We start from the raw sequence: 27,695 nt of genomic DNA, 5'->3' as shown, positions 1-27,695 counted from the left end.
TGCTGTCAAATCAAAAGGGGAATGGACAGTTAAGATGAAAAGGTACGGAGAGATGAAGGGTTGTGATTGCGTCGTCCTAAATTAGTATCTCCTGGACTCCATTTCTCTTTTTTCGTTTAAGATTTTTCTCTTTTTTCTCACTCTTAAAATAAAAACACTCTTAACTTACCATTTTTTTCCCTTCTCTCTCACAGACACTGCCTTGACCGTGCTTTCTCTCTCATCTGTCTCTTTCTTTACTTTCTCTCTCATCCTTCAGTTTTTGGTAGAGAAAACCACTCTTTGAAATCACTTCTTCTCTTTTACTCTTTTATTTATTTATTTTTATTTATTTTTTCTTTTTTTGTATTTGTACTGACTGACATTCTCAGTCAGTCCGATTGTGGTACCAGCTTACTCTAAAATTGTTTGTCAGTGGGGTTTTTTTTTCGGGTTCATCTTACTTAGTTTCCCCACTTGATTGTTGTTTGCTTTTGTGGGTTTTGTTTCTCTCTTGGGGAGGATCTAGTACGGATTGCTTTTTGATGTGTGGGTTGAGGTTTGAATTTGTTTGGTTTGGGTGCTTTTGTGGGAAGTTTGATTGAGGGGTCGGAGGGGGGTTTTGATTTTGAGGGATTTTGGGCTTAAACCCTAAAAGTACTCTGTATATGAGAGGATGGATATTGGGTTGGTTTGATTTTGGGGTGGGGGAGATGGGAGAGTGCGGTGGGGTTGTGAGTGATTGCGTCGGGTTTAGGCAGCGGAGGAATCTTCTTAATGTTATCGGTTGAGAGTTATGAGTTTCAGGCAGGGTTCTTGTCCTGTCGATTAGGGTTTTACTATTCTTTTTATTTTGATTTTTTTTGTGGTGTGTGTGTGTGTTTTGAGTCTGTTTTTAGCATAGGGGGAAGCTTGATATGAAGCTTTCAACATCAGGGTTTGGTCAGCAGGATCACGAAGGTATGATTTACTAGCCTTTTTCTTTTCTTTTGGTTTACTGTTTCAATTTAGGAAGATGGAAATCCTGTTTTGCATTGTTATTGTTGTTATTATTATTATGTGCTTTTTTATTTCTTTTCTTTCCTTTTCTTCTCTCTTTATTTAATGCTATGGTTCCCTCGTCTCCCGCCATAAATTTTGATCTTCTGTGCTGAACTTTAATTATGGCGTTGTAATGATGGTGATGATTATAGGAGGGGAAAAGAAATGCTTGAATTCAGAGCTATGGCATGCATGCGCGGGGCCCCTTGTGTCCCTCCCAACTGCTGGGACTCGGGTTGTCTACTTCCCTCAGGGTCACAGCGAACAGGTTCCATTTTTTTTTTTAGTTTGGCAATATATTTTTCCATTTTTGCGGCTATCTTTTTCTTTGAATGGAGAAATGTTGAGAAGTGTCTTAATTAAGTTGGTTGTTGTCATTGCATAAGCCTGTAAAATTGAAAGGACTTCTGTCAATTTGTTTGTCTGTAGGTTGCTGCCACGACGAACAAAGAAGTTGATGGCCATATACCGAATTACCCGAACCTACCTCCCCAGTTGATATGTCAACTTCACAACGTTACAATGCACGTGGGTTCTTTAATTTTTCGTGTAGTTTGAGTGTGTTTAGCCTTCATTGCATGATTAATGTTTTTAATGTGTCAATCTTTCATTAATCTATTGTTAACCATGAATGAGGAAATTAAATTAATAAAGCAAGAAGAACTTTTAAGCAGGGTTTGTATGTGTGAAATTTCAGGCAGATGTGGAGACGGATGAAGTATATGCGCAGATGACATTACAACCATTGACTGCAGTAAAATATCTATACAACTCTGTTTCACTTTCAGTTCTTCTTGCCACATTTATTACTACCTTAGCTCAATTTATTTTATACATACAGCAAGAACAAAAGGATACGTTTCTACCCATGGAATTGGGGATTCCAAGTAGACAGCCAACAAATTACTTTTGCAAGACGTTGACAGCAAGTGATACAAGCACTCATGGAGGATTTTCTGTACCTCGTCGTGCTGCTGAGAAAGTTTTTCCTCCACTGGTACAAACACATATTCTTTTATATGATTTTGTTGGATCTGATGGATGACTTTTGCCATCTTTCTCTGGTATGATCCTGCAGGATTTCTCACAACAGCCACCGGCACAAGAGCTGATTGCGAAAGACCTTCATGACATCGAATGGAAGTTTAGGCATATTTTTCGAGGTAAGTTCCTTGATATTCTGTCCATTTGTGAAAATAAGTGCGATGGTTTTCTTTGTCAATGATTTCTAGTAACCTCTAACCAACTTTTTCATTTTGGTGGTTTCTAGTTACCTCCAACCAACCTTTTCACTGATCGTTAGTTCAACCAATTAATTTGTAGTGTTGGTCAAGCACTTGGATTTAGTTGACAATTTGAAATGAACTTGTCAAGGAAATTGTTAATTTAATCATTTTTTTGCCTTTGCTACCAAGCAATAGTGATATCAAGTTCCTCAAATGTAAGACACTTTGTTTTATTTTAAAGGTAACTGACTTCAAGTTTGGTTCATTGTAGAGTATGAACATTGACATTTTATCTTGAAATCAAAGCAAAGGTTAACGATTAATTGGTTATGAATTGACGAAATTAAGATTAAGTTGTAGGAAAAATGCAGATGATTGAGAATTGAATAAGCTCATTAATTATTGGGAAGTTAAAAATCAAATGGTTAATGAAAAGGAAAATTAGAGCACTTCAGTTGCTTCATTAAGAATCTTTCTTGGAATGTAAGGGTTTTGTTACAAGACACTTGGTCAGTCAAAGTTGATAGATTTCTTGTTAGAGAGTTATGAACCTCTAGATTCACTCGGTGGTTTGCTTAGACGTTGACTGTCTTGCTAGGGTATTTTAGAAGTTGTTTGGCTCATCAACATGAGTTGGGTTGAGTTGGTAAAAATGACTAACTCAATGTTTGACTCACCAACTTTAGATGTCAGTGGAGTTTGAGTTTTACCGACTCAACCACACTCCTTCTAATGTTCAATAACTCTAGTTGTCGGCCATCATTGGTGACTACTGTTGCCACACTCGAGCAACCAACATCGATGACCACCACACGTGGTCAACTCCATGCTTTGATAACCACCTCCAATGTCAACTTTGATGAAAACCACCTTTGATGATTAACTCTGGTGACAACCATCATTGACGACTAACATCGACATTCACCTCGGACGACCAACTTCGTGAAGATCACTTTTGGTTATCAACTTCAACAATGATCACCTTGGAGGACCCACTCCAATCACATACTCTTTCATTTATTTCCAACAACCAACTTTTATGTCCAACTCAATGATGATGTACTAAAAGAACAAAAAAACAAAAGAATCCAAGTGGTGAAAGTGCTTTTAAATAGAAATTTGAATATGTTAGTTTATAGTGATTAATAGTCGTCTTTTGTGGTAATTGACATTTAGGAATTGTTTGAGGATGGCCAAGTCATCCTTGTAAACCTATTTTTCATTGACATCTAGAAGACCAACTGCTTCTTAACAATCCCACCACTGTCTAGGAAGTGGTGTTGTTTGTGCCTACTTTGCAAGATCGACTACTATCTCAATGGAACAATAATTTTTTGTGTGCTCGAATTGTTCCATTATTAGCCATGTTTTTATTTTCTTGTGAATATGTAAATAGACCATTGACGACAACCATTTTTTCTTTGTGCATATTCAACTTATACATTCCATGACTGAAGTATGTTGTAGGGTTGTTGAATATATAAATCTAAGTATTATCTCTACTTCAAGTGCATTAGTTACGTGTAGAATATTGTAAAATATATTTTTAAGTTCTCATCTTAAAGGAGTTCTATAAATTTGGGGAAGTACATGTGTAGTTGAATGGTGGAACTAAAAGTTAAAGGAAAAAACTCATGAAAAATGCTTACCTTTTTAGGTTACAAAAAACTGCACTAGATTCCAATAACTCAACCCAACTCTACTTTACACCCTCAACAAGCCCAATTCTTCACCCAAAACACAAATAAATATTACCAACACATACAATTATTACTCACCGACAATTATTACTAACTTGATGCAACCTAACTCTTACATGAAATGTACCCTTAGTGAAATGGTTAGAGAGATTGGTGCAAGTTGCCAATTTTTTTAGAAAATATATCAAGCTCACAAATGAGAGAGATTGTTGGATGATATATAATTAAATTTACCTTCACCCACTAGCTTAAGCTTTTGGGTCGATCGATGATTTAAGATGGTATCATAATAGGTGGTTCAGGGTGGTCATGTGTTCAAGCCCTTGCAATGTTATTTTTGTCCCAATTGAAATTGATTTCCACTTGTTTGGATTTTTTCATATATCGAACACACAAGTGGAGGAGTGTTGAATGATATATAATATTAAATTTACCTTCGCCCATCAACTTAAGCTTTTGGGTCGATTGGTGATTTAAAGATGATGGGTCAAGGAAAATTTAATTATATATAACTTAACAGATATTGTTCAATGTTTGCAATTCCTTTTACTTCATTGGAAGGCATTTTCGAGATAGGATTTCAAGTGTGAATGGGGCTACCTGTCACCGCTCTCGAATTGATTTTTTACATGAGCTTATAGATCTTTTTTCTAGTAGTCTTTTATCATTTTTTGTTTTATGAGATAGGATGCATATCTTTTGGAAGGGCGACTTGCAAAAATTGTAGATAGATGATAAAATTGTTTCCAAGCAAAACCTTACCCAAACCAAAAGCATTTTGAAGAAATTTCTAATACTATCTTCAAAAGGAACTGTATCCATGAAGCAGGCATGGCACGTAATTCAAATAGATGGGGAGTAGGTGAAATAAGCATCCTACAAAAGTAAAAGCCACATCGAGACTTTTTGCTTAGAGAAAAATGGATATTTAATTAAGTTTACCTTGAAAGTAATTCCTCTGCATGTTCTTCAATTTTGTATTCTTGTATGATTGGTTTTAGCTAGATTAGATCAAGGGAGCTGTTTCTTTGGGAGGAGTTGATAGGGGTGGTAGGTCTCATTTAGTAAATTGGAATGTTGTATCAAAATCTGGACTATGGATAGGAAATTTTGAAGCAAAAGTGTACCCTCTTGAAGTTGTAGTAGTTCCTGTTAGAACCTTTCGACTTTATGGTGTAAGTTCATTGCAAGTAAGCAGGGAGTTATATTCCAATGGTTAAGGTTCTAGTATAATTTCCAAAGGTACCTTTAGGAACTAGTGGGGAGTAGTCTCTATTTATGGTTCTTACTTATTTCTTATTTAGCTACTTCTATATACTTAATGCCACCCATCCACTTCGCTTTTGTTCACTGGTTGGAACATTTCTCTATCACTTTGAATTTAGTAAAGCTCACCTTGATCATGAGATTTAGGAGTTAGCTTCTTTTTATTTTTATTTTTTTGAAAGAGAACCACACTACTATTTATCCATGATAGGAATGATAAACACGAGCTGTAGAGAGCCCAACGAAATGCAGAAAGGGAACTTTGGAATAAGATTATTAAACTGCTAAGGCACAAATTTCAAACATAATATGAAGCCAATTTACTAAAATTGTGTGTATTATTTATGAAAGACAACAAGTTTCAATTGCCATATTTCTATTCTAGAGGCTGATGTGAGAATTGAAGCACTTGAAAAACAGAGATTAATCTCATGAACAATTTTGCCCTTCTCTTCTTGAACACAAAATGAATGAAATTTGAGAGTGCAATTCAACAAACTACCTTGCAAATGCATTTATATGTGAAATTAGAAGAAGAATAGGACGATGATTCAACCCAATCATTCTTAGATCTATTGAAATTCCAACCTCTAATATTGTTACTGTTAGAATTAGTGGGTTTGACCCAAGGAAGGATTTAACCTAATTTCCTTTCCTTTTTTTATCATGTTGTCTATTTATTTTCACATTTTATCTTTTGTTAATATGAGAAATTAATAAGAAAGTCAGATCATGGTTTTTCTCTCGGTACTCGGGTTTCCACATAACTTGGTGTCTATTTTCTTGACCGCTTTTAATATGGTATCAAAGTGGGGTAAAGACGAAACCCCAAACATGATTGTTGATGAAACTCAAACAGAGACCGACAACACAGTCGCCTCCGTTGGGATCAATACCGCTATGGAAAAGTGGCTCCACCAGCTTCAGAGGTCGCTGATGATCACAGTGAGCCCACCCTCGGAGTGATCCACGCTGCCTAGTGAAGGGAAAGAGCTGTGCACGCCTCATCTATCCGTCCACACTCATCGCTATTCGTCGTCTCCGTAGTTTAGTCGGCCTATTCCCAATGGTGGCCCTTTGTCCAATCGCAACACCCTCTTAGTCAGCTGCACATCCACGCGTCGTTGTTGCCCTAGTTTCACGTGCTGCCCTCTTTTCATGCACTGTTGCATTCTGATGCTCTTCCATGGTATCAGGATTGATTAACTTCATAATAAATCAGGGTTTGAAGTTGGTATCTTCGATACGATCCAAACCAATCGACTTGCTGACATATTTCAAAAAATTGGTAACTTCGTTCTCTATTTTGTCCTCAAATTATATAACTAGTTCTTTGGCACCATCTACAGGTGTCTTTCCAGGAGAGAAGCTAAATGGCCAAAACTATTTTTCTTGGTCTCAAATGGTCAAATGACTCTTTGCCGCCAACCGGTGATGCCCAAGAACGTTTTTGGAGAGGAGATAACTCTCTTATTCGGTTCATGTTGATTAATAGTATGAAATCACAAATTAGCAAGCTTCTGCTTTATGCAGCAATTGTGAAGGATTTATGGGTCACTACTTAGAAACTTTATTCGAAACTTCAGAACGCCTCTCATTTGTATACACCGAGGAAATAAGTTCATGATTGCATGCAAGGAACCCTGGATGTTACCTCCTACTTCAATAACATTCCCTGTTCTAGCTAGAGATGGACCCGTGCAGAGAGACAATATGGGATACTCTAAATGATGACATACAGTTTGCTAGGCTCGAAGAAGCTGATCGGATTTATGACTTCCTTGCAGGTCTCAACCCTAAGTTTGACATTGTTTGTGGTCGTATGGACCACTTTCCTCCTTAGTGGAAGTGTGCTATAAAGTCCATCTTGAATAAGACCGTACGAGCACTATGACTGTTCTGACTACTCCTGCTACCAACTCTGCTGCCTTTAGTGCTAGATCTTCTACCCATGATAGTGAGAAGAACAACGGGAAATCAATCCTTATCTCTGAGCTTGGCAAGAAACAATGCCACATTAAAAATCAGTGTTGGAAATTTCATGGTCGTCCTCCAGGAGGTAAGAAACGTTCCACAAATGATAAACAGATTTCAGGGCGTGCTTATATGGGTGAGTCTACTAGAACCTTTCAGCCATTCAACCTTACGGTAAACCAGATCGGTCTTATTCTACCCTCCACTCTAAGAGCCATTGCTCAGTTAGGCATGCCTCAGTTTCTTAGTTTTATCAGTGTCGATGGGAAGAATCCTTGGGTCCTAGGCTCTGGTGCTACAGATCACTTGACAAGTTCCTCTGAGAATTTTGTTTCTTATATTCCGTGTGTTGGTAATGAAAAGATCATAATATAATGAAAAGTACAAAATAGTCGATGGTTCCTTAGCTTTAATTGTTGGGAAGGAGCAAAATTTCTCCTCTGAGGGCCTATCCCTCCAGAATGTGTTGCATGTGCCTAAGATTTCCTATGATTCGCTATCCATAAGCAAGATCACTCGAGCTGAACTGCAAAGCTACTTTCTTACCTAATTCTATTTCTTTTCAGAACTTGAGCATGGGGAGGATGATTGGGCACTGCCCGGCATAGCAGGGGACTCTACCTCCTTGACGATGATATCTTCGCTAGTAGTAATCCTAGGACTAGTTTACTATCTTCATATTTTACTATTGTTGGACAAGATTGTATGTTGTGGCATTTCCAGTTAGGCTACCCAAAATTTTAATATATGAAGTATTTATTTCCCCATCTCTTCTCTAAAGTTGATGTCTCCTCTTTCTCTTGTGATATGTGTATTTGGGTCAAACAACATCAGATTTTCTATTCGTCAGCCATATAAGCCAACTCAACTATTCACCCTTATCCATAACGATGTTTAGGGTCCCTCAAAGGTCACTACCTCCTCTGGGAAATGGTGGTTTGTGACCTTTATTGATGATCATCGCATCTTACCTGGGTCTTCCTTATCACTGATAAATCCAAGATCTCCTCTGTCTTCCAGAACTTCTACCACACCATAGAAAGAAACGCAGTTCTATACAAAAATTGCAATTCTTGGGCTTAGCCCAAGGAAAGATTTAACCTAATTTTCTTTTCCTTTTTATCATAAGCATGTTGTCTATTTATTTCCCCCCTTCTATCTTTTGTTAATATGAGAAATTAATAAGAAAGTAAGATCATGGTTTTTCTTCCGGTACTTGGGTTTCCAGGTAATCTTGTGTCTATTTTCTTTCCCGCTTTTAATAGTTACCATCTCCATCATGTGGTTTGTAAAAAATCTATGCTTGGTTAGCTGCTTTTTATGGCAAAACGTTTAGAGGCTGATTGGAAGTTTACAAGCAATGGAGCAATGGTTGCAACAGGGAAAAGTGCTCCCGATAATTGAGGAGGGTGTCAGAAAATGGTGGGATATGGTCAGTGATTGAATTAGTGAAAGAGCCAAGAGGGATATGGTTAGTGATTGAATTAGTGAAAGAGATACCAAAACAACAATTGGATACAAAATTGAGTCTACTAAGGAATTTATTGAAGTCGATGCCAATGTTGGTGGTGACCATTGAATGCGTTATAGTGACTAGGGAGGTATCCATTATAATAGAAGGATTTCAAATTGAAAAAGAATTAGGATTTAATAGATGAGAGTTAGGGATTTAAGATGGAAGAAAAATGAGATAGCAAGCGAATCACCCCATGACAAGTTAACTCTTTTTCTTTAAGGATAGAAATAATAATTTTCATTGATGAGAAATGAAAGAATACACACAAAAATCAAAGTTTCGAATTGAAGTGAGCCCTCCTAAGTAGAGGAGCTCCAACTATACAAGGTAGAACCTGTATATTAGTTACTCAAAGTTTTCTAAATCAAAGCTTGGAGGAAACATAGTATCAAACAAGGGATTGATCGACTAGGATTTCTCTTTGGCCATTTAAAAACTATCATTTTGCTCCCCCAAAGAACCTGAAAAATATGCACCTTGTGGCAAGCTATAGAAAATGACCATTCTTACGAAAGAGTAGAAAGTGAAAGTCCTCGATCATATACTATTGGTGGCTCTTTGCACTAAGCAAGCAAGAACCCATATATCTAAAAGAAAAGATCCCACACAGATCTAATAGACTAGCAACTTTAGAGAATATGGTCCAAATATTTCATTGCTTTCTAAAATAAATACTGTTAAACGACCCTACTAGCGAGGGAATCTTCCTCATAAATCAATCCATCATTTTCACACGACCATGTAATCTTTGCCAAGTAAAAAAACTTCACTTTCCTTGACTCTTCAAAGAATAGAAAAGACCGACCTGCGAATAGAGGAAGGATCAATCAAACAATGCAAAAAAGAATTACATGAAAAGAAAACCCCCTTCCAATCCCTTCTCCCAAGTTGAAAGGAACCCTTCAAATAGAGACAACAAAACCCTAACATCCATTGTTCCCTTAGAAAACCAAATGGGAAGGAACCAAACAAGAAACTTCGAAACTAATCGGTTCTTAAGATAGGAAAGGTGATACAAACGTGGAAATAAGGAGTAGAGGGATTAATTACAAACGTGGAAACCAGTCGGTTCTATTAGATTAACAATTGTGTTTGTAATTAACTCTTGCACAAAGCATATAACTACTGAAAAAACATAATAAGCATAGAATTGATTTACGAACCTGAAAGGCGAAGGGAAAGCTATTTAGCCTATAGGACTCTCGAGACTTATTGTTTAAGGGCTTCTTCTTATGCAATGCAACCTTTCCCCTCAAGGTCCATTTTGAGCTATCCAGAGTCTTGACCTATATCAACTCATCCCAGTTGTAGCTAATGAAATCCTCCAAGTCATCTGTGAGGCCTAACATGGTCCAATCCATGTGCTGCCTCCTCTCCCTCTCCATCTTAGCCAATTCAATGAAATAAAAAGCAACATCTTCACATTATCCTCGTTCTCAAAATTAAGAGTTGGGTACTCTTTGTCTAACTCCGACCTATTCATGTTGGTCTTATCGCCCAAATACTTTCGTCTCAACCTCAAGGCTTTATCTTGTTCAAACTGAATGGGACGTCTCGACGTAAACCTCAACCTTGTGATGATATCAAAATCCTCCCGCCCAAAGGTGACCTATTGATTTGAGTAATTTAAAACTGATTATGTCATCCCGTTGATCATTCACCTCTCTCAACAAGTTGTAGTTAGCTATATGATCAACTCTCTCAACAAGATGTAGTTCTCTCTATAGCTATGCATTTGTATAAAAGTAGACACCTTTTAAACACTTAAGTCTTTCTTATTTAGTTTCAAATTGAAAATATTTACTGCAATCACCTGTAGGTGCTTTGGGCTCTCCCCAATATTTCATTTATTCAATGAAATGATTCTTCTAAAGAAAATAAAGCTTATGTCTAAGGAGATTTTAACTTTCAAATTTGAAAAATAAAAACGTCAATTAATCCTAGTGGCTTGTACTCATTGAATAGGTAATTGAAAATTCAATGATTAATTGGACATGAAATTGAAGTTTACAATTCTATTTGGCATATCCTAAAATTCACTTTTAAGTCTAAGGATCAAATAGACCCAAACTTAAAAGTTTAGGGACTATATTTTAATTCAAGTTATTCAATAGTACGTAATTTTAATATTGCATCATGCCTTTAACCCATACCCATTTAATCGATCTAAAATATTAAATGGATATAAACTTTTGCCCTTGATTGATTTGCCACTGAGTCCATTGGTACTTTTATGGATATAGAGACCAATGGTTAGACTTCCTTGAGTAGTTTATCATTTTTTTCCTTTCCTTTTTTTTTTAATTGTTATTATTTATTATTTTGTAAGTTCCTTCTTGTCATGTTCTTTCTTCTTGTTCTTGTGGAAACTTAACATCTATGATAGTATATTGAGTGTAATTGTTAACGGGGAAGTCCACTTTCTTCTGAAATGATCTCTAGATTGGTTTCACTGCCGCTCATAAACACTTCCCAAGTCTCATTGTCTAGCCTTATGTAAAGACATCTCCATTGCAAATATGTGTAAGAGGAAGCAGCCTCCTGGGATTTGGGCTTTCATCTAATCATAAGGTTAAGCTTTCGGGTTTAACCTATCCACCATTCTTCTCTCTCCCCAAAGACCATTGGAGATGGTCTCTAAGTCTCCGTTTCTTATCATATTCTGTGAATTTTATCTTGCCTTCTTGGAGGTTGTTCTTTTCTTTCATCTTCTCTCAATAGAAGCTTGGTTATTCATAAAAATAAGATTATGATACCATGTAATCTTATATTGCAAGAGTTTGAATACAAAATCTTCTGCTTTGGTACCATGTAAAATCACTTAACTCAAAAGTTTAGGCTTTAGGGTAATGAGCTACAACGAATTTAATAATTTCAATACTCTAACGGTATCAATACGATCAACAACTTGCATAAAAAGGCCCCTTTCAAAATTGGTGCATTCTTAGTCATAAAAGTGGAAACCATGTGCTCCTTGTCACCTCACTTTGCTAATTCTTTCTGGGCAAAAAACGTAATATAATGATTTTCAAGGAAATTTCTAATAAAAAGTATAATCTCCACAACAAATGCTCATTCAAAGGAAAAGAATAAGAAATAGTATTTCAGTTAAATGATGTTCCGCTGGGGTGGGGATCTTATCCCCTTTGTTCCAATTCCCCATTCCCTGCTTAATCAAGGATTAGGATTTTGGAGCAGGTTGCTGGTATAAAAATGAACATCTCCATCTGTATTTGCGGTTGAGAGATGGAGGGTGGATGGGTGAGAGAAGAGAGTGAGAGAGTGAGTGAGCAATAGCATTATTGGCAAGAGTACTATTAAAGAGGCTTTTGCCTTTTATGAAGGCTGGTTCAATTTTTGGTATTACCTGCTTGTATTTCATTCATTTTCTCTTTGATGGTATGGTTTTCATAAAAAAAATAACTAAATCTAAATTCAATTATTTATTATTAAATTAAGTAATTAGTATTTATGAATTACTGATGCACCATGGAACCCCTTGCCTGCCCGCCTCAATTGCACAACAAATGCCTCGTAAAATATTATTTCAAGTTAGGCTTTAGATGGATCAAATCATTTATAGTACTACTTTTTGGTGGAAGAACAAGTCTTTTGTTCCATAATGAAGGGTAGAGTCACAAAGTGGCTGACTGACACTGAGGATGCAAGTCATTGTTTCTCACCAACCTTCTTATACTAGTATTTCCATTTTTAGATAATATAATATATATAACCTCGTTTGGTTTTTGTAGGTTGGGAGGATGTCTTATTTTCCCTCCTTGTACTCTTTCGTTAAAGAAAAGTAAGTTTTTTAATCAATACATCCACTCACACCTGATTATCAAATTATGAAATATACCTTTTACTATTTATAGTCTGGTCCTGCTAACTGCTAGTGTCTCGAGGAGGGGTAGGTTGACAAGTTGTTTATGGAAAGAGGTAGAAGAAAACAGAGAAGAGATTTATCTCACTTGATGAAGTGGGTTCTCCAAACCCACATCTATGGAGCTGTGTAGTTAAAAAAAAATCTTGAGTTTAAGATCTGAGCCATCCTTGGGAGACGATTCGTGCGATTACTGGCCATGGGTTGGATTGTCTCGAATGGCATTGATAGGAAGAACACCATTGTTCCTTCAACTCCAACAATCCATTCTTGCAGTCAAGCAGTGGATGAGTGGATCTTCAGTTAAAATCATTGTTCATTTTTCCTAAGATGTCTAGTGCTACTTCAAACTTTTGAGCTTGAAAAGAACAAAAACATTTCTGACAACATTGATAGCAAAGCGATTTGAGCAACTCACTTTGCGTGTCTACTGTTGCTGCATCCAATTTTCTCTCTTATTTTCATTCCGTTATTTTTACCTTTCCATTTATTTTCTCTCTTACAACAGCTTTTGTAAAGGTTGCTTTGGGGGTCCCTGTGTACTGTTTTTTTTTTTTCTTTTTGTATGCTGTGATGTATTCCTGTGATTTTTCTTGGACTATCATTTTTCGTTTTGAAACTTTGTTTTTCAATATAGAAAACCATTTGGGAACAGTAAACTGTATATGCAGCTAACATGGCTTATCTTTTTGTTGTCACAGGACAGCCAAAACGACATCTTCTTACAACTGGTTGGAGTGTGTTCGTTAGTGCCAAAAGATTGGTAGCTGGGGATTCGGTTCTCTTTATATGGTAATTATTCCCTTATCTTTATATGTGTTTTTATACAATGGTGTTCTGTTTCTGACTTTATAATTTGAGCACCCTGAATCAATTATCTAGGAATGAAAAAAATCAGCTTCTTTTGGGTATACGCCGTGCCACAAGACCACAAACTGTGATGCCTTCTTCTGTTTTATCAAGTGATAGCATGCACATTGGACTCCTTGCTGCTGCAGCTCATGCTGCTGCAACAAATAGCTGTTTCACAGTGTTTTACAACCCCAGGTTCGAAAATAATTCTTTCCTTTTGCCACTGTTATTGCCATTTGACAATTTACTTTGGTCCATCCTGAAACAATATCTTCGTAAAAAATAATTTCAGGGCTAGCCCATCAGAGTTTGTCATCCCTTTGACAAAATATGTTAAAGCTGTATTTCATACCCGCGTTTCAGTAGGAATGCGTTTTCGGATGCTTTTTGAGACTGAAGAGTCAAGCGTTCGAAGGTATTGTAACTTTAAATAGTACATTATTCATCTGTTTGATATAGGAAAATGATTGGCATGCTCTTCCTATTATCACTAGTCTTCTCAGCATTTTCCTTGGAAGACATTCCTTGAATGTTGAAGCTGTCTGTAGATTGGTTCAAATTTGAGATTTTTGGTTCTTTGGATATTTTAGTTAGAAGGAAAAAATGGGATTTTCTTGGGTAGAGTGGGTTTTTTTTCCTTTTTTTTTTGGTTTTCCTTGGGGAGCATATTACTTGTTTTGGAGCAAAGAAACAATAAAGTTTTATTGAAAAAACGAGAATAGAGAAATGCTAAAAAAATACAGATCTTTACCCAGTAAATAGAAGAACTATGGAGAAATACATAGGGGAAAAACATGCAAATAAATTTAAAGTATCTCCCTCAAAAGAACCCATAAAATAATAATCCGAACAAAACATGAAAATAAAGGCAAAAGATGCTTAACTATGAGCATATTAGATCAAAGGACGAGGAGCCAATAGACACTACAGAATAAAGATTTTGGAAGATTTCCAACTGCTCTGAACACCAAATTACCAAATCAAAAGACCTCTACACTTCCCAAAAAGGCTTCAATTATCAAACTTTGAACATCAAAATGAAACTGAAAAAGATGTTCAAGACAGTAGAAAAATACCAAACCCCAAAGCCCTAAAATACCGAAAAAGAGAAAACCACACACAACCACACACACACACACACATTGCAGGACTCAACTAACATTTTATTTAAAAATAGTTTGGGGTATCTATGCTTCTTGGTAATTGAGGGCATTTATTTTAGCTTCTTCTGCCTGGCATGAGGGTCTTTCTCTATCTTTTATTATTTCACATTTCTAAAGAAATAGCTTCTTACAAAAATGAGGAAAAATAAAAAGGGAAGAAATTCACGCATTCCTATGTCTCATTTAAATTTATTTGGTTCGTTCTATTGACAGTGAATACATTGTTGCATTTTTGGATGGTTACTGACCTTTGATGTTAATAAAGAGACAAGTGATTGTTCATTTCCTTGGATGGATTAAATTTAATTACCTTTCTTGATGTAGTAAGATTGGGATAATTTGGTAAATTCAAGTTAACCTTGAGTAGTCTTTGATTAATTATATTTTAGTTTCTTATTAGTGTTTTTAGGTATCCTTTTAGGATCCTATCTTACAGTTAATTCTCTATAAATAGAGGACACTTCTCTTGTAAATTATTTTTAATTGATAATAAAGACTTTGGTATCAAAGCAGTAGTTCAGGCCAACGCTGACTGCCGCTTGTGGTAAACCGAGAAACTTTTGGTGACACTGATCACAAGAGGGAGCTTGGTGAGTTGTGCTCGTTGTCGAACAACAAATACCTAACTAGGGGAACCCTTTAAATTCAAGAAGTGCAAGAAGAAATTTGAAGATTATCCAAGAATGGAATTTTATTTCAGAACTAATACGCTTAAGGAAGAAATCATTATCTTGGTTATGGAGAACGACAAAGAATGGTTGAAACATATTCAAGAAGACCCAAGAATCAGCCTTACGACAACTATGAGGCTCAAGTTATTCAAGAACACCCAAATTGTATATTAATCTTGAAGTATTGAAGGAAACGAAGAATGGAGTAAAAGAGATCCAACATTTGTTAGGAAAGATGACTCAAAACATGATCAACTTTCAAAACAATGGAAAGAGTTTAAAAAAGAAATAATTCAAGAAAATCAAAACAAGCTTGATGAATTAATAGAAGGTCAAGGACTCCTCCAAATGAGTTGTGAAATTGTGCAAAAAAATGAAGGAGTATAAGGAAACAAAAAATCAGTTGAAGAATAGTTGAATAAGGAAGGAAGAAAGATAAAAGAGGAGCTTGTATTGGAAGAAGATAAATTGATGGGATTCCATGTAGATTGGTCAGTTCGAACTAGATGATGTAGAACAATTAATTGATGAAATCAAAGATAGAGGTGTTGAGGAAGATGAAGCCACTGCAAAGAATGTGCCCATTGGTTTTATCAATTAGTGGAGGCACACAACTGACGACAGCTACCTCCACCGCATAAGAATAGTGCAAAAGTTAACCTTGGCCACTGAGGAAGACAAGGGAAATCACTGGCACCAATGGTATGCAAGAAATGTCTAAGATTTACCAAGAATTGTTTAAGAACAAGCAAGATTAAGATCAGAGGAAATATTGGTAGAACTTGAATTCCAAGTGTGAAAGAAAAAAGATACCCGTGGGCAACCTAATTTGTAGGAATTTGGATATCTTTTTCCTTCATCCTTTGAGGAGTCTGCATATATTTTGACAATAATTGATTTTTGAAAAACATAATTCTTAGGTAAATTCATGATAATTTTGCCAAGAAATTTATTTCATTTTGCAAGACAAACCCTCCATTTATTGGCTTGACTCATGAGACTTAGTTGTTATTGGTGTCAGATATGTCAAGATATTTTCGTTTGAGTGGCTTGCTTTTTCACTTGTACCATCATTTTCGTTTTAAAACTCGAGAAAGAGTTTCTTTGGAAGGGATAGCATATGATGTAATAGGATTGAGATAATTTGATAAGTTCAAGTTAATCTTGGTTAATTATCATCAAGTTCGTGACTTGTTTTTACGTGTTCGAGACGTGTTTGAAATTGAAAAAAGAAAGACACAAATGTTCATGTTGTACACACGTTTGAAACTATCCATGTTTGGCATGTGTTTTACATGAACACCAAAATAATGTGTTCATGCTTCTTTGGTATTTACCTTTTCATGTAGGGTAATGGTTTAGATTGGTCGTTGAGTTGGAATTGCAATTGCAACTTGTGGGATTGATGGGACTGGGATTGTTGTGGGTATAAATATGGCTGGGTATTTAGTTAAAAGGGATGGCCCAATGGAGTATTCTAAAAGAAGGGATTTATTTGGTTAAATATGGAAGTCGGCCCATAGGCTCAACCATTAGAGCTAGAGAGATCAATTTGCATTGGTTAACAAGATCCATAGAGACCAGCTCTAGGTCAACCATGGAAGTTAAGAAGGCCACAAAGGCCAATTCCATAGACTTCATGAAGGCCGATTCATAGGACTGACCACTAGGGAAAAATAATGCTAAAGTATTGAAGGCTAGAAGCCAACCATAGGGTCGGCCATGGTAAACAAATTATGACCAAGTATTTGCTTATTATGCCAACTGTTGGTGATATATAATTAAATTTGCCTTCAACCACAAGCTTAAGCTTTTGGGTGAATCGGTGATTTAATATGGTATCAGAGCAGGTGGTCCTGGGAGGTCCTGTGTTCAAGCCCCTGCATTGTCGTTTCCTCCCCAATTAAAATTGATTCCACTTGTTGGGCCTTTCAGATATTTCAAGCCCACAAGTGAGGGGGAGTGTTGGTGATATATAATTAAATTTGCCTTCAACCACAAGCTTAAGCTTTTGGGTGAATCGGTGATTTAATACCAACCACATTTACTTTTCATTTGCAAGACCGAATTAAGTTAGTAACGATCAAATTAATTATTTGAAAGATATTAGCCCCGTGATTGTTACATAACCATTTTTCTATATAATCAATGGGTTCAAGACTTTTGAGGTATGCTGAAAAACATCTCAAATTCTCTGGCTCTCTCTCTAAACGGTTACCAACTTGATTGTCAAAGTGTTGGTGATCAAGCACTACACTGGTGCTAGGTTCTCTATTGTGCAGAGCGATCATTGATTTTCTCCTACGCATTACAAATTCTTAGTTGGTGCCAAAATTTGGTATCAACAGGAAATTATGAATTCTCTTGGCTGGGTTGGGCAACGTTGGGCCCTGTTTCCTCTTACTCAAAATCCAACTTCAAAGCTAGGTTTTGATTCTCAATCAATTGGGTCTGAATAATAATTCTCTCTAGCCAAATTTGTTCCTTGTTGATAGCTTCAACATGATCACTAACCTTGCAAAAAGCCTGGTCTCAATCGTCCCAAAATGTGTGTTCTTACAGTTGTTTTCCCATTAGTACCAATAATGGCTGCTTACTCAAAGTAACTATCAAAATTTAGTATCTGGAAACTGGTGAATCACGAATGCCCCTCTGCACTGAACAACAAAGAATTTGAATTCTTACTAGATAAGAGGCCAATATCTCTAGCTTTCATAATTTTGATCACCTCCTTCTTTCATGGGATGAGAAGACTCATCTTCTTAGTTACCATCATGCCTCTTGCTCAGTTCTTTCTTGCTTTCTATTTTCGAGAACTTCTGTGGTCAATGATATTTTGATCCTCACCTGGTTACCATGAGTTTCTTTATTCTTCTGTGCAATAGTTGCCTTGAGACACTCCGGTTCTTTCCCAAATGCTGATTCTATTAGTAATTCTTCAATTTGCATTGGGTTATTTAGTCAACCAGAACCAAAAGAAAAACAACACAAACGACCAGCTATTCAAGAGAGTTGGACCTCTTCACTAGTCACATCCCCTGAACTATTCCAAACCCTCATACGGCTACCCAAATCTCTCCAAAGACCGTTCACACGATCATATCGCACATACACACACGATTCATCCATGCACGATCCCCTTGATTACTTAATAACTGTTTTATGCAAATTACCCTTTTTACCCTTTCTAGAGTAAATGTGCACAATTGGAGGTCTTGAAGTTGGTGGTATCGATATTTTGGTGATATTTGGCACTATTTCTCAAACAATAAGGAATTTAATTTTTCCTTAATCGTTTACTAAATTAATTGGTTTTATTTTGCTTAATGTTTTGTTTTTTGTTTTTCTTTTCCGGTAAGAAATAAGCTTCGTTTTGAAAAAGGAGAGAATGTATAAGAACATTAAATAAACCCCTAGAAGGGAATTTTCATGTAACTAAATGGGACTCTAGTCCAAAAGAATAAGTTCAAAGTCAGTAATTACAAAAATGTGTTAGATAACTATTTTTCTATCTTATTTGTTTTAGATTTTCTTAGAAGGATGTATTTGATAATGATTCTTGTTTCTTTTTTTTTTTTTCAGTTGAAATCTATAATTTAATAAAAGGTATGACTTGCATTTAAACAAATATAAAACTGTTTTAGGAATAAAAAGAGTAAATTTTATTCTTCAAAGGTTATATTCCAATTTGATCTATCATATCACCTCCACGACCTTAACCAATTCAACTGAACCCTAAACCCTAAGCCCTAAACCTTGGAAGGAAGAAGCAAATATAAATTGTATTTTATTATTTATAACTCATGGATTAAGCAATTTTTTGTTCTTCTACCCGTATCATTACTATCAACTCTTGTAATAATGCACATGTCTTGTCTCAAGATAGTGATAAACTCAGATTAGTTGTCAAGGCACACAATTTCTGTATGTCTCCATGATATCCATGATTTTTTCTGGAACATAGTTGATATACCTGTAGAGGTCAAAAATTCTACCTTTTATTATGAATGGGTTACTGCAATATGCATGTTCCTGCACGCTAATATGTGGATAGTTGAATTGTCAGGTACATGGGTACTATAACTGGAATAAGTGATCTTGACCCTGTTCGCTGGCCGAATTCTCATTGGCGTTCTGTCAAGGTGTTGCAGCTTTATTTCCAAGACAGTCACAAAAACACTTGCAAAATTTACAATGACCTTATTTCTTTTTACTTTGTCTAGTAGAGCATGCTTAGGTTTTGGCCTCGAATATTAGTGGCTTTCACTAGTGTACTGCTGGTTGACTAACCTGTGTCCTTTGTGGTTGTTCAAAATTAGAGTCTACAATCCTCATTGTTTGGTTGTTCAAATATGGGCTAATTGTCCATTGGCCATATGTTCTTTTGTTCAAAACTGTGTTGTCAAGCATGCACTAGTATACATATGTATACGTATTGAAATCTGTATGAACTGAATTTTCTTGCTGTAGTTGCTGTACATGTGGGTTGAATTGATGTAATAAAACTGATCGAACTGCTCAGTAAATTTAGCCTTGATTAGATGCCTCCCCAAACCTTAATTACGGATTGGATAGTGTATTCCCTTGGCATTTTTGTTAGATTGTCGACAGTAAAATTATTTTACTGGCAACTTTGTACCATGGCTATACTGTTCATGGTCTGAGAACCTGACTTCTGTGGTTCTGTGCTCTAATTCACTTCTGGAAATGTATTTAAATTTTAAATAGTATTTATTAGTATATAGAAATATTATTGAAAATGAAATGCCTAGTTTAGGATGCTTGAATCGTTTGGTTCTGATGCTTCAGCAAAAAGGTGTTAGCCCTAATATAAAGTTTTTGTGAATAATCAAGGGTGTCAATGTAAAAGCACAACTTTTTATTAAGTTCTTCCTTCCTTAACCCTTAGCATGGCTAGATAGAAAGTTTGTAGGCACTGTTTGTCCTAAATTTGGAAATGTGAGCATCTGAAGGACTTGCAAATTTAGAACAAACCCTTTAAAGGCACTGTCTGTTCTAAATTTTGTAGGTGCATGTTTCTTTTATGAAAGATAATAATAGTAAAAAATTAAATTTATTCAAAGTATATGTGGCACCATCCAAAGTCCGTTCCTTTCAAACCTTTGACTGTTAGGTTAATTTTTGTGTTTCGCCTTTTACAGGTTGGGTGGGATGAGTCAACAGCTGGAGAGAGGCAGCCAAGGGTATCGTTGTGGGAAATCGAGCCTTTGACTACATTTCCTATGTATCCGTCTCTGTTTCCACTTAGACTGAAACGTCCATGGCATCCTGGAGTGTCTTCTGTTCATGGTATTTGTTTTCTATCTGCTCAATTCATTTTAGCCCTCTACATTAGGTGTCCAAACTTACACCTTTTTCCAAAGCTTACTATGCTCTGTAATGCACTTAGATGGAAAGTTTAAGTGGATTAAAGTTGTTTCAATGGTGTGACTCTGTCATGATTTTTTTTTCATTAATTTTTTTTGGTTTTTTGTTTCATTTCTGGAAAACTCAAGTAAACCGAAAAAAATTAACTTGCCAAAGTTCTCGAAATTATATATTTTGCTTTTTCCACCAACGGTTTCTTTTAAGCAAAAAGTTGGAAAGTTCATCTTTTAAGTAAACCTATAATCATTTGTATTCTTAATTTTTTTTTGGATAAGAAATGACATTTTTATTATTAATTAATGGTCTGATCTTTAAAAACCGTTGATTGCATCTTATTTGTTGGAACTTGTACAGATGTACACAAGATATCTTGCCCATGTTAGGTGTTAATTTTTAATTTATTAGATTAACTAACGCTTTAATATACTCACCCACCCAACTTGTTGTCATTTAGCAGGGATTGCTTATGCTTACGACACTGATTAATTTAATATTATAATATAAATATTTTCACAAAGTAATCTTGATTTATGACCACAGTTTTTGGTAATGGTTTTTTCTCTTACAGATAACAGAGAGGATGCATCAAATGGCTTAATGTGGCTCCGGGGAGGAGTTGGGGAACAGGGTCTACACTCACTGAATTTGCAATCTGTGAGCTCTCTGCCCTGGTTGCAGCAGAGACTTGATTCTTCTATGTTTGGAAATGATCATAATCAACAGTATCAAGCCATGTTGGCTGCTGGAATGCCCAACCTTGGAGGTGTTGATATGCTGAGGCAGCAAATTATGCATCTTCAACAACCTTTCCAATATATTCCACAGGCAGGCTTCCATAACTCTCTATTGCAAATGCAGCAGCAGCAACAACAGCAGCAGCAGCAGCAGCAGCAGCAATTGGTTCAGCACTCTATGCCTCAAAACATTCTGCAGGCACCAAGCCAAGTTATGGCAGAAAATCTACCTCAGCACATTCTTCAGCAAACTCTACAAAATCAACCTGAGGATCTGCCAAACCAACAGCAGCATACTTATCATGATACCATTCAGGTTCAAAGCAATCAATTTCATCAGGGTGGGCATTCAAATGTGCCATCACCCACATTTCCCAGAACAGACCTTATGGATTCCAACACTAGTTACTCCGAATCCATTACCTCTAGAAGAAATATTCTTGCTTCATCATGTGCTGAGGGGACAGGAAATCTCTCCACCATCTACAGAAGTGGGCAGTCAATCCTAACTGAGCACTTACCTCAACAATCTCCTGTTTCTAAGAATGCTCATTCACAAGTTGACGCTCACCCAAACTCTATGTCATTTCCACCTTTTTCTGGTAGAGACTCAATTTTGGAGCTGAGAAATTGCAATTCAGATTCTCCAAGTCCTACACTTTTTGGTGTAAATATTGATTCATCTGGACTTCTACTTCCTTCTAATGTGCCCACTTACACTTCTCCATCAATTGGTCCTGATTCATCCTCAATGCCACTGGGAGATTCTGGATTTCAGAATTCTCTTTACAGTTGTGTCCAAGACTCTTCTGAGTTGTTGCACAACTCAGGGCAAGTTGATCCATCAAATCCAACTCGGACATTTGTAAAGGTGCAAACCTGCAAACGCATGCGGTACATGCTGTTTTTATTGGTTGTGGCTGGCTTATAACTCTTTTTGTTTCAGGTTTACAAAACCGGGTCTGTTGGGCGCTCACTAGACATCTCTCGGTTCAGCAGCTATCAGGAGCTGCGAGAGGAACTGGCTCAGATGTTTGGAATCGAGGGACAGTTGGTGGAAGACCCTCGTAGATCAGGCTGGCAGCTTGTATTTGTCGACAGGGAGAATGATGTACTTCTCCTTGGAGATGACCCTTGGGAGTAAGTAATTGACACTTTGTCTCTTGCATCCTCTTTATAGGCTTATGCTTAGAATGAACATCGTATCACTGTTCTTAGAATTGCTTTTGTTCGATTGTCTAAAGCTCTCCGTATCCTCTTCTAAATTTCTCTCGAACTTTTCTATGAAAGGAACTTTGAAGTGAAGAATTTTGTCTACTACTTTATATACCGAGTATAATCTATTTGTTCAACCTCTTCATTGGGAGCAATTATCCCTCTTCTCTGTAGTTTTGTTGCTAGTTGTGCCTGTAATGTTTCTTATATAGTTGGAAACAAGTTCAGTAAACTGACCTTGAATATATTGCAGGGCATTTGTCAATAATGTCGGGTTTATCAAGATACTTTCTCCCGAGGACTTTCAGAAACTAGGGGAACAGGCGATCGAGTCCTTTAACCCTATCGTTGGTCAGCGACTTACCAGTGGTGGCAATGAAGCTGGAAATGTTTCGGGATTACCGTCTGTTGGTTCGCTAGAGTATTGAAACTTGTAAGGGAGTTGTTTTGCAAGGTTCGAGAGACGTTTACTACGGAACTTGCAATTAAACTAGATATGCAGTTGGAATGCCTTCAAATTAGATCAGTGTGTGTAAACTGTTTTGTATTCATAATTCCTTTTGCTTATAAGTACTCTAAAACAATTATGATTTCCAAAGATTGTGGTTAAAATACATGTACGTGGTTTACTTAGATAAGAAATATAACACGTTGAACATTTTTAGCATTCATGTACTGCTCTGTTCTTTTGATTATATTAACTTCTAAATTTATATTTTTCATAATCTTTTGTTTTCTATTTTTCCCATTTAGGCAGTAGTATTCGCTCAATACATCTCATAGTGTGCAGATTCATAGGATGTGATTTCGAGACATGTCAGTGGTCCTATCTTTATGGATTATCAAATTGCATCCTCAATTTATATGCTTTATCTTTTTATTTTATTTAGAAAATATATCCTCCATGGAAGGAATTTTTCTCCCTAGATTTGATGCGGATCGCGTTATGATTTGGGATTCCTGATATTATGGGTTATCGATTGTGGTTTTGATTTTCGAATATTATATTGTAAGTAGTTGGTAACTTGTAGAAACGTGAGCTTATGAGATATCCATGCATAACTAGCAAGTGACTCAACGGGATAATCAACATTTGACAAAATTTAGAAGTTATCAGAGTTGAAAGAAAGGTGATAGTCAAGTTAAAACTACACCCGAGTCTGACAACCATAATCCAGGTCTTGGCTTCCATTTTGGTAAATGGAGAATGTTTGATACATGCCGTTGGTCTATGCGACTCCACAGTCAATCTAATTCTATTTCGAAACAAGTTACGTTTTCTTTCTTCTTTTTTTTTTCTATACATTTATTAGGAAAAACATGAATTTAGTCATAAATTTTAGGTTCTGTATCAAACTTTCATAGATGAGCCAATGTAGGCGTTGTCTGAATATTGTCTGAGAATTCTTCCTGTGTTAGCCTTTATCTTCCACTTGGTATGATTGACATTTGAAGAGTGATTGACATTGGAAGAAGTTTACATATATGTGTGGATGATTTAAAAAAATAATAGAAGTGTAAATTTAGACACATGTGAAAAACAAAATCAAGATTTAAAATGATACAACTATTAGTTTAGAATTTTTATTTATATACTTCCAAATGTTTGGTATATAAGTTAGTATTATGACCCTAAAAGAAATAAGGTCGTTTCACTCTTAAACTCTGACCCTGAATCTTTACGTACTCTCATTCTCTGCCTTAAGCAGAAGTTTATGTATTAGGTACCCTGGTGGTATGCAGATATTCATTTGTTTTTGTAGGGTTTGTTCTTCCCACCCTCTAACCAAAATGGAAATGGATTCTTTTTTCTTGTACAAATTTATAAATAGTTATCTGTTTATGTGGTGACAAATGTATTCTACTTTTGCACTCAAAATTAAGGAACAAGATAAAATGAAGACTAGGATTAACCTTGTTAATGATCTGGTAAAAAGAAAAGTCTAGTAAAAAGACAACGGAGACTCTGTAATCAAAACCAATTAAAGAAGCAAACAAGAACAATCACAACAAAGAACGATGATATTATGGGGTTCAATTGGATGAAATATTTGTAACAATCTATCTATCACAAAGAAGAGAAAGACTGCCCTCTGATCGAAGAACAATGAGAGAAGAAAAATCATGACAACATAGTTAGCAATCATGCTCAAAGGGAAAGCTCATATAGTGCAAAGTATGGGTGAATTATTCCCTATAATTCAAAACGAAAGAAAGCCTGATTCTTAGTAGGAACTGACACATTTACAAGAGGATGCGGGGGAGGTGGATTTTCGAAATTCTAAACCAAAAGAGAGAAGCATGTACAAAAGCACAATAAAAGCTAATAGGGAGATGGTACTTCCATTTTGGACTTTCTGCAGCTAGTAAAGACTCAAGATCTAAGTCACGAATCTCAAACGGGGAGTGGCACTAATATTATGAGAAAATTTGGATACCAAGAAATTGGTTATAGGCTAGAAAAAAGACTAAAATAGATTTGGACTCAAATAAGTCGATCAGCTTTGATTGAGTTAAGTTCAAATATAATACTAAGTTGTTTGCAATTAAAATAAACTCATGTCCTTAGAAATAGGGTAGACCGGTCAAATTTCCTATAAGAAAATATTAGCTTTGATGTCTTTCTTCTCTAAAGTTTTATCAATTTTATATTATACATGTGAAAAACATTATGTATAGTGATTTGGATAAAAATTATATAGGTGCAAGGGGTTAAAATCATACTTTAAGCAAGTAGATCGTGACCCCATAAAGTGCAAACGAAAAGCAATCATGTCGACACGTAGTCAGCAAGCAGGTCGAAATGTCAAGCAAGCATGATGATGCATGAAAGGATGTCATTAGTCAGGCTAAAAGAAAGGGTTGAGAAGTGAAGTGCCATGGGGTGATTGAGGAGGACGATGCATCCTCCAACACACCAAGAGAAGTGGGCAAGCATGCCAAGTTGAACACCAAGCAAGAAGACAAACATCAACATCATCATTGGTGTCAATGACAAGTTCAGCGGGGGTCACATGGGGCCTTGGGTCGTGATCTCAAAAATTTGGGTTCCATTGAAAGTTTGGATGAATGGGCTCTGGAGTTAAATGCATATTAATGAGATATGCAAGCACACCCAATTTCATGTCAATCCGAGTTCAGATGGGTGCTTTATATTAGTGGATAGCTTTTCGCCACAGTTGATGTGTAGGATGAAATATATGAAAATGTTCAAAATGTACTATAAGAAGGTAGGCATGGTGTCAGCTCTCCACCACTTATGGGTTATATGGCCTAAATGAGTTACCCCATGACGCACTTTGTGTTTCATGTCTTGGGTGAGCATTTTAAGACAAGCATCTTTGTTGTCTTCCATTCTGAGAATGAGATCTTGTGGACAGTGTTAGACGACATGGATGTGCCAACATTGCACTTCTTCCCATAGGTCGGAGGTTCTGTTACAACACTCGATAATGCCCCTTTGCTTCATTATAGACTCAAAGGTTTATGCTTCAACATGTCCGAATGGATGGATGTTCGAAAAGCCTTGAGTTAGATAATTACCCATGGGTAAGTTTTATGATGGTTCTCGATAATTGTATCTTTTGTGAAATGAAACTAGATGATATCTTAGGGAAGTAGATGTTTGATGAGCGACATAAAGCTAGTATTAACTCGATAATTGTAAATACTCATCTCGATTTGTAGGTTAAGCATTCATTGGCCTAAAGAGCCATAAAAATTATCTCAGAAGCTCCTAGTGGATCTGATAAGCTAGTTGTGAATAGTATGTGACAAAAATGATCTTAGAAGCATTTGATGACCCATTAAGCTACTTATGACATAGTGAAGCAACATGAACCATTTGGTTGTACCTGGTAAACCTTGTAAGCTAGTTCTAATCCTGTTTAAAGCCATGACTCATTTTAGAAAGGTCCTTCGACATATGAAAACCAAGAGTCAAGAGCTTAGATGATGAAAAAGAGATGTAACAGTGTAGATAATGACCTTAGCCTTACATGCGGAAAAAATTGAGCTTCAAGGCATGGACTAAAGTAAAGGCAAGTCGACTAAAGCTTCACATGAGAGAAATTAAAATACATGTACGAGTGATGTGTATGGTTGAATGCAGCTCAATTTTCAATGGTTCTCATTTGATTGAGGATGAAAGAATTTCACCTAGGGTTTGACGAAGCTTCAAGAGTCAAGCAAAAAGTAGTTTGGGACTTAATTTCCCTTAAGGTTGACCATGATTGAGTGTAATGCAGTTGTACCGCATGTTTGAAAAGTTTCAACTGTGACGCAAGGCATGACCCACCCAACTTTTTTTGAAAAGTAATAGAAGGTACATTTGAGGTGACACTTAATTTTATGAGTTTTACTAAAATAATCAATCATAATTTATCAGGTGACAAATTCTTCTTATATGTTTTTTAAATGTTTTAATTCTTTTTTGTCTTTATGTCATGAGTGTGATGATGAGAAACATAGAAGTAGATACATTCTTTGTAGCACCTAAAAACTACTAAGTTAATTTTAATTGATATTACATTGAATTTTGAGTGTTATTTGTGAATTTGTGGAAATTAAGTGTTTTTGAAGGATATTTAATTAATTTTGAGATTTGGAATGTTTGGTTTTATTATATTGGTTTTGTTAAAGATTGTGTGATTTTGATAAGATTAAGGTTATTGGTGAATTATTTTGTGTGTAAGTAGGTTATGAAAGATTTTTGTTTTTTTTAATAACTTCATTTATTGAGGAAAAAAATGAAATATATAACTATTAAGTATTGTATTTGAAAGATAAAAAGAAAGTTGATGGATAGATAATTAATGGAGAAAAGAGAAAAGATTGGGTTATTTGAAAAAGGAAAAGGAAATAAATAAATAATAATATTTATGGAGTGACAAATCAGAAAACCCTTACTGTACACTGTAATTGCTAAGGATATTTGGGACACAACTCATAAACTATATTTCAAACGTCATAATGCCTTTTTTCTATGCACACTACGAAAACATGTTCATGAATGCAAGTAAGGAACCTAAGATGTCACATCCTTTTTTAACAAGCTCTCTCTTATCTGGCAGAAAATGAACCTATGT

At 36.0% G+C, this 27,695-nt stretch overlaps 1 protein-coding gene across 1 annotated transcript; it reads left to right on the top strand.

Annotated features, from left to right (window-relative positions):
- The first annotated feature begins 177 nt into the window (after nt 1-177).
- LOC101208098 (auxin response factor 8) lies at nt 178-23,279 on the top strand. The gene is made up of 14 exons (XM_011656826.2): nt 178-939; nt 1,173-1,288; nt 1,450-1,548; nt 1,718-1,774; nt 1,862-2,017; nt 2,099-2,183; nt 13,287-13,377; nt 13,468-13,632; nt 13,730-13,852; nt 19,338-19,413; nt 20,434-20,581; nt 21,228-22,264; nt 22,340-22,533; nt 22,862-23,279. Exons 1-14 carry the CDS (start codon nt 897-899, stop codon nt 23,034-23,036), a joined length of 2,565 nt encoding a protein of 854 aa, XP_011655128.2. The 5' UTR covers nt 178-896; the 3' UTR covers nt 23,037-23,279.
- The last annotated feature ends 4,416 nt before the right edge of the window (nt 23,280-27,695 follow it).

This window comes from Cucumis sativus, chromosome 5 (genome assembly GCF_000004075.3).
Source record: "Cucumis sativus cultivar 9930 chromosome 5, Cucumber_9930_V3, whole genome shotgun sequence".
Lineage (NCBI taxonomy): Eukaryota > Viridiplantae > Streptophyta > Magnoliopsida > Cucurbitales > Cucurbitaceae > Cucumis > Cucumis sativus.
The sequence above is the reverse complement of the archived record's forward strand: the minus strand, read 5'-3'. Positions and strand labels throughout refer to the sequence as shown.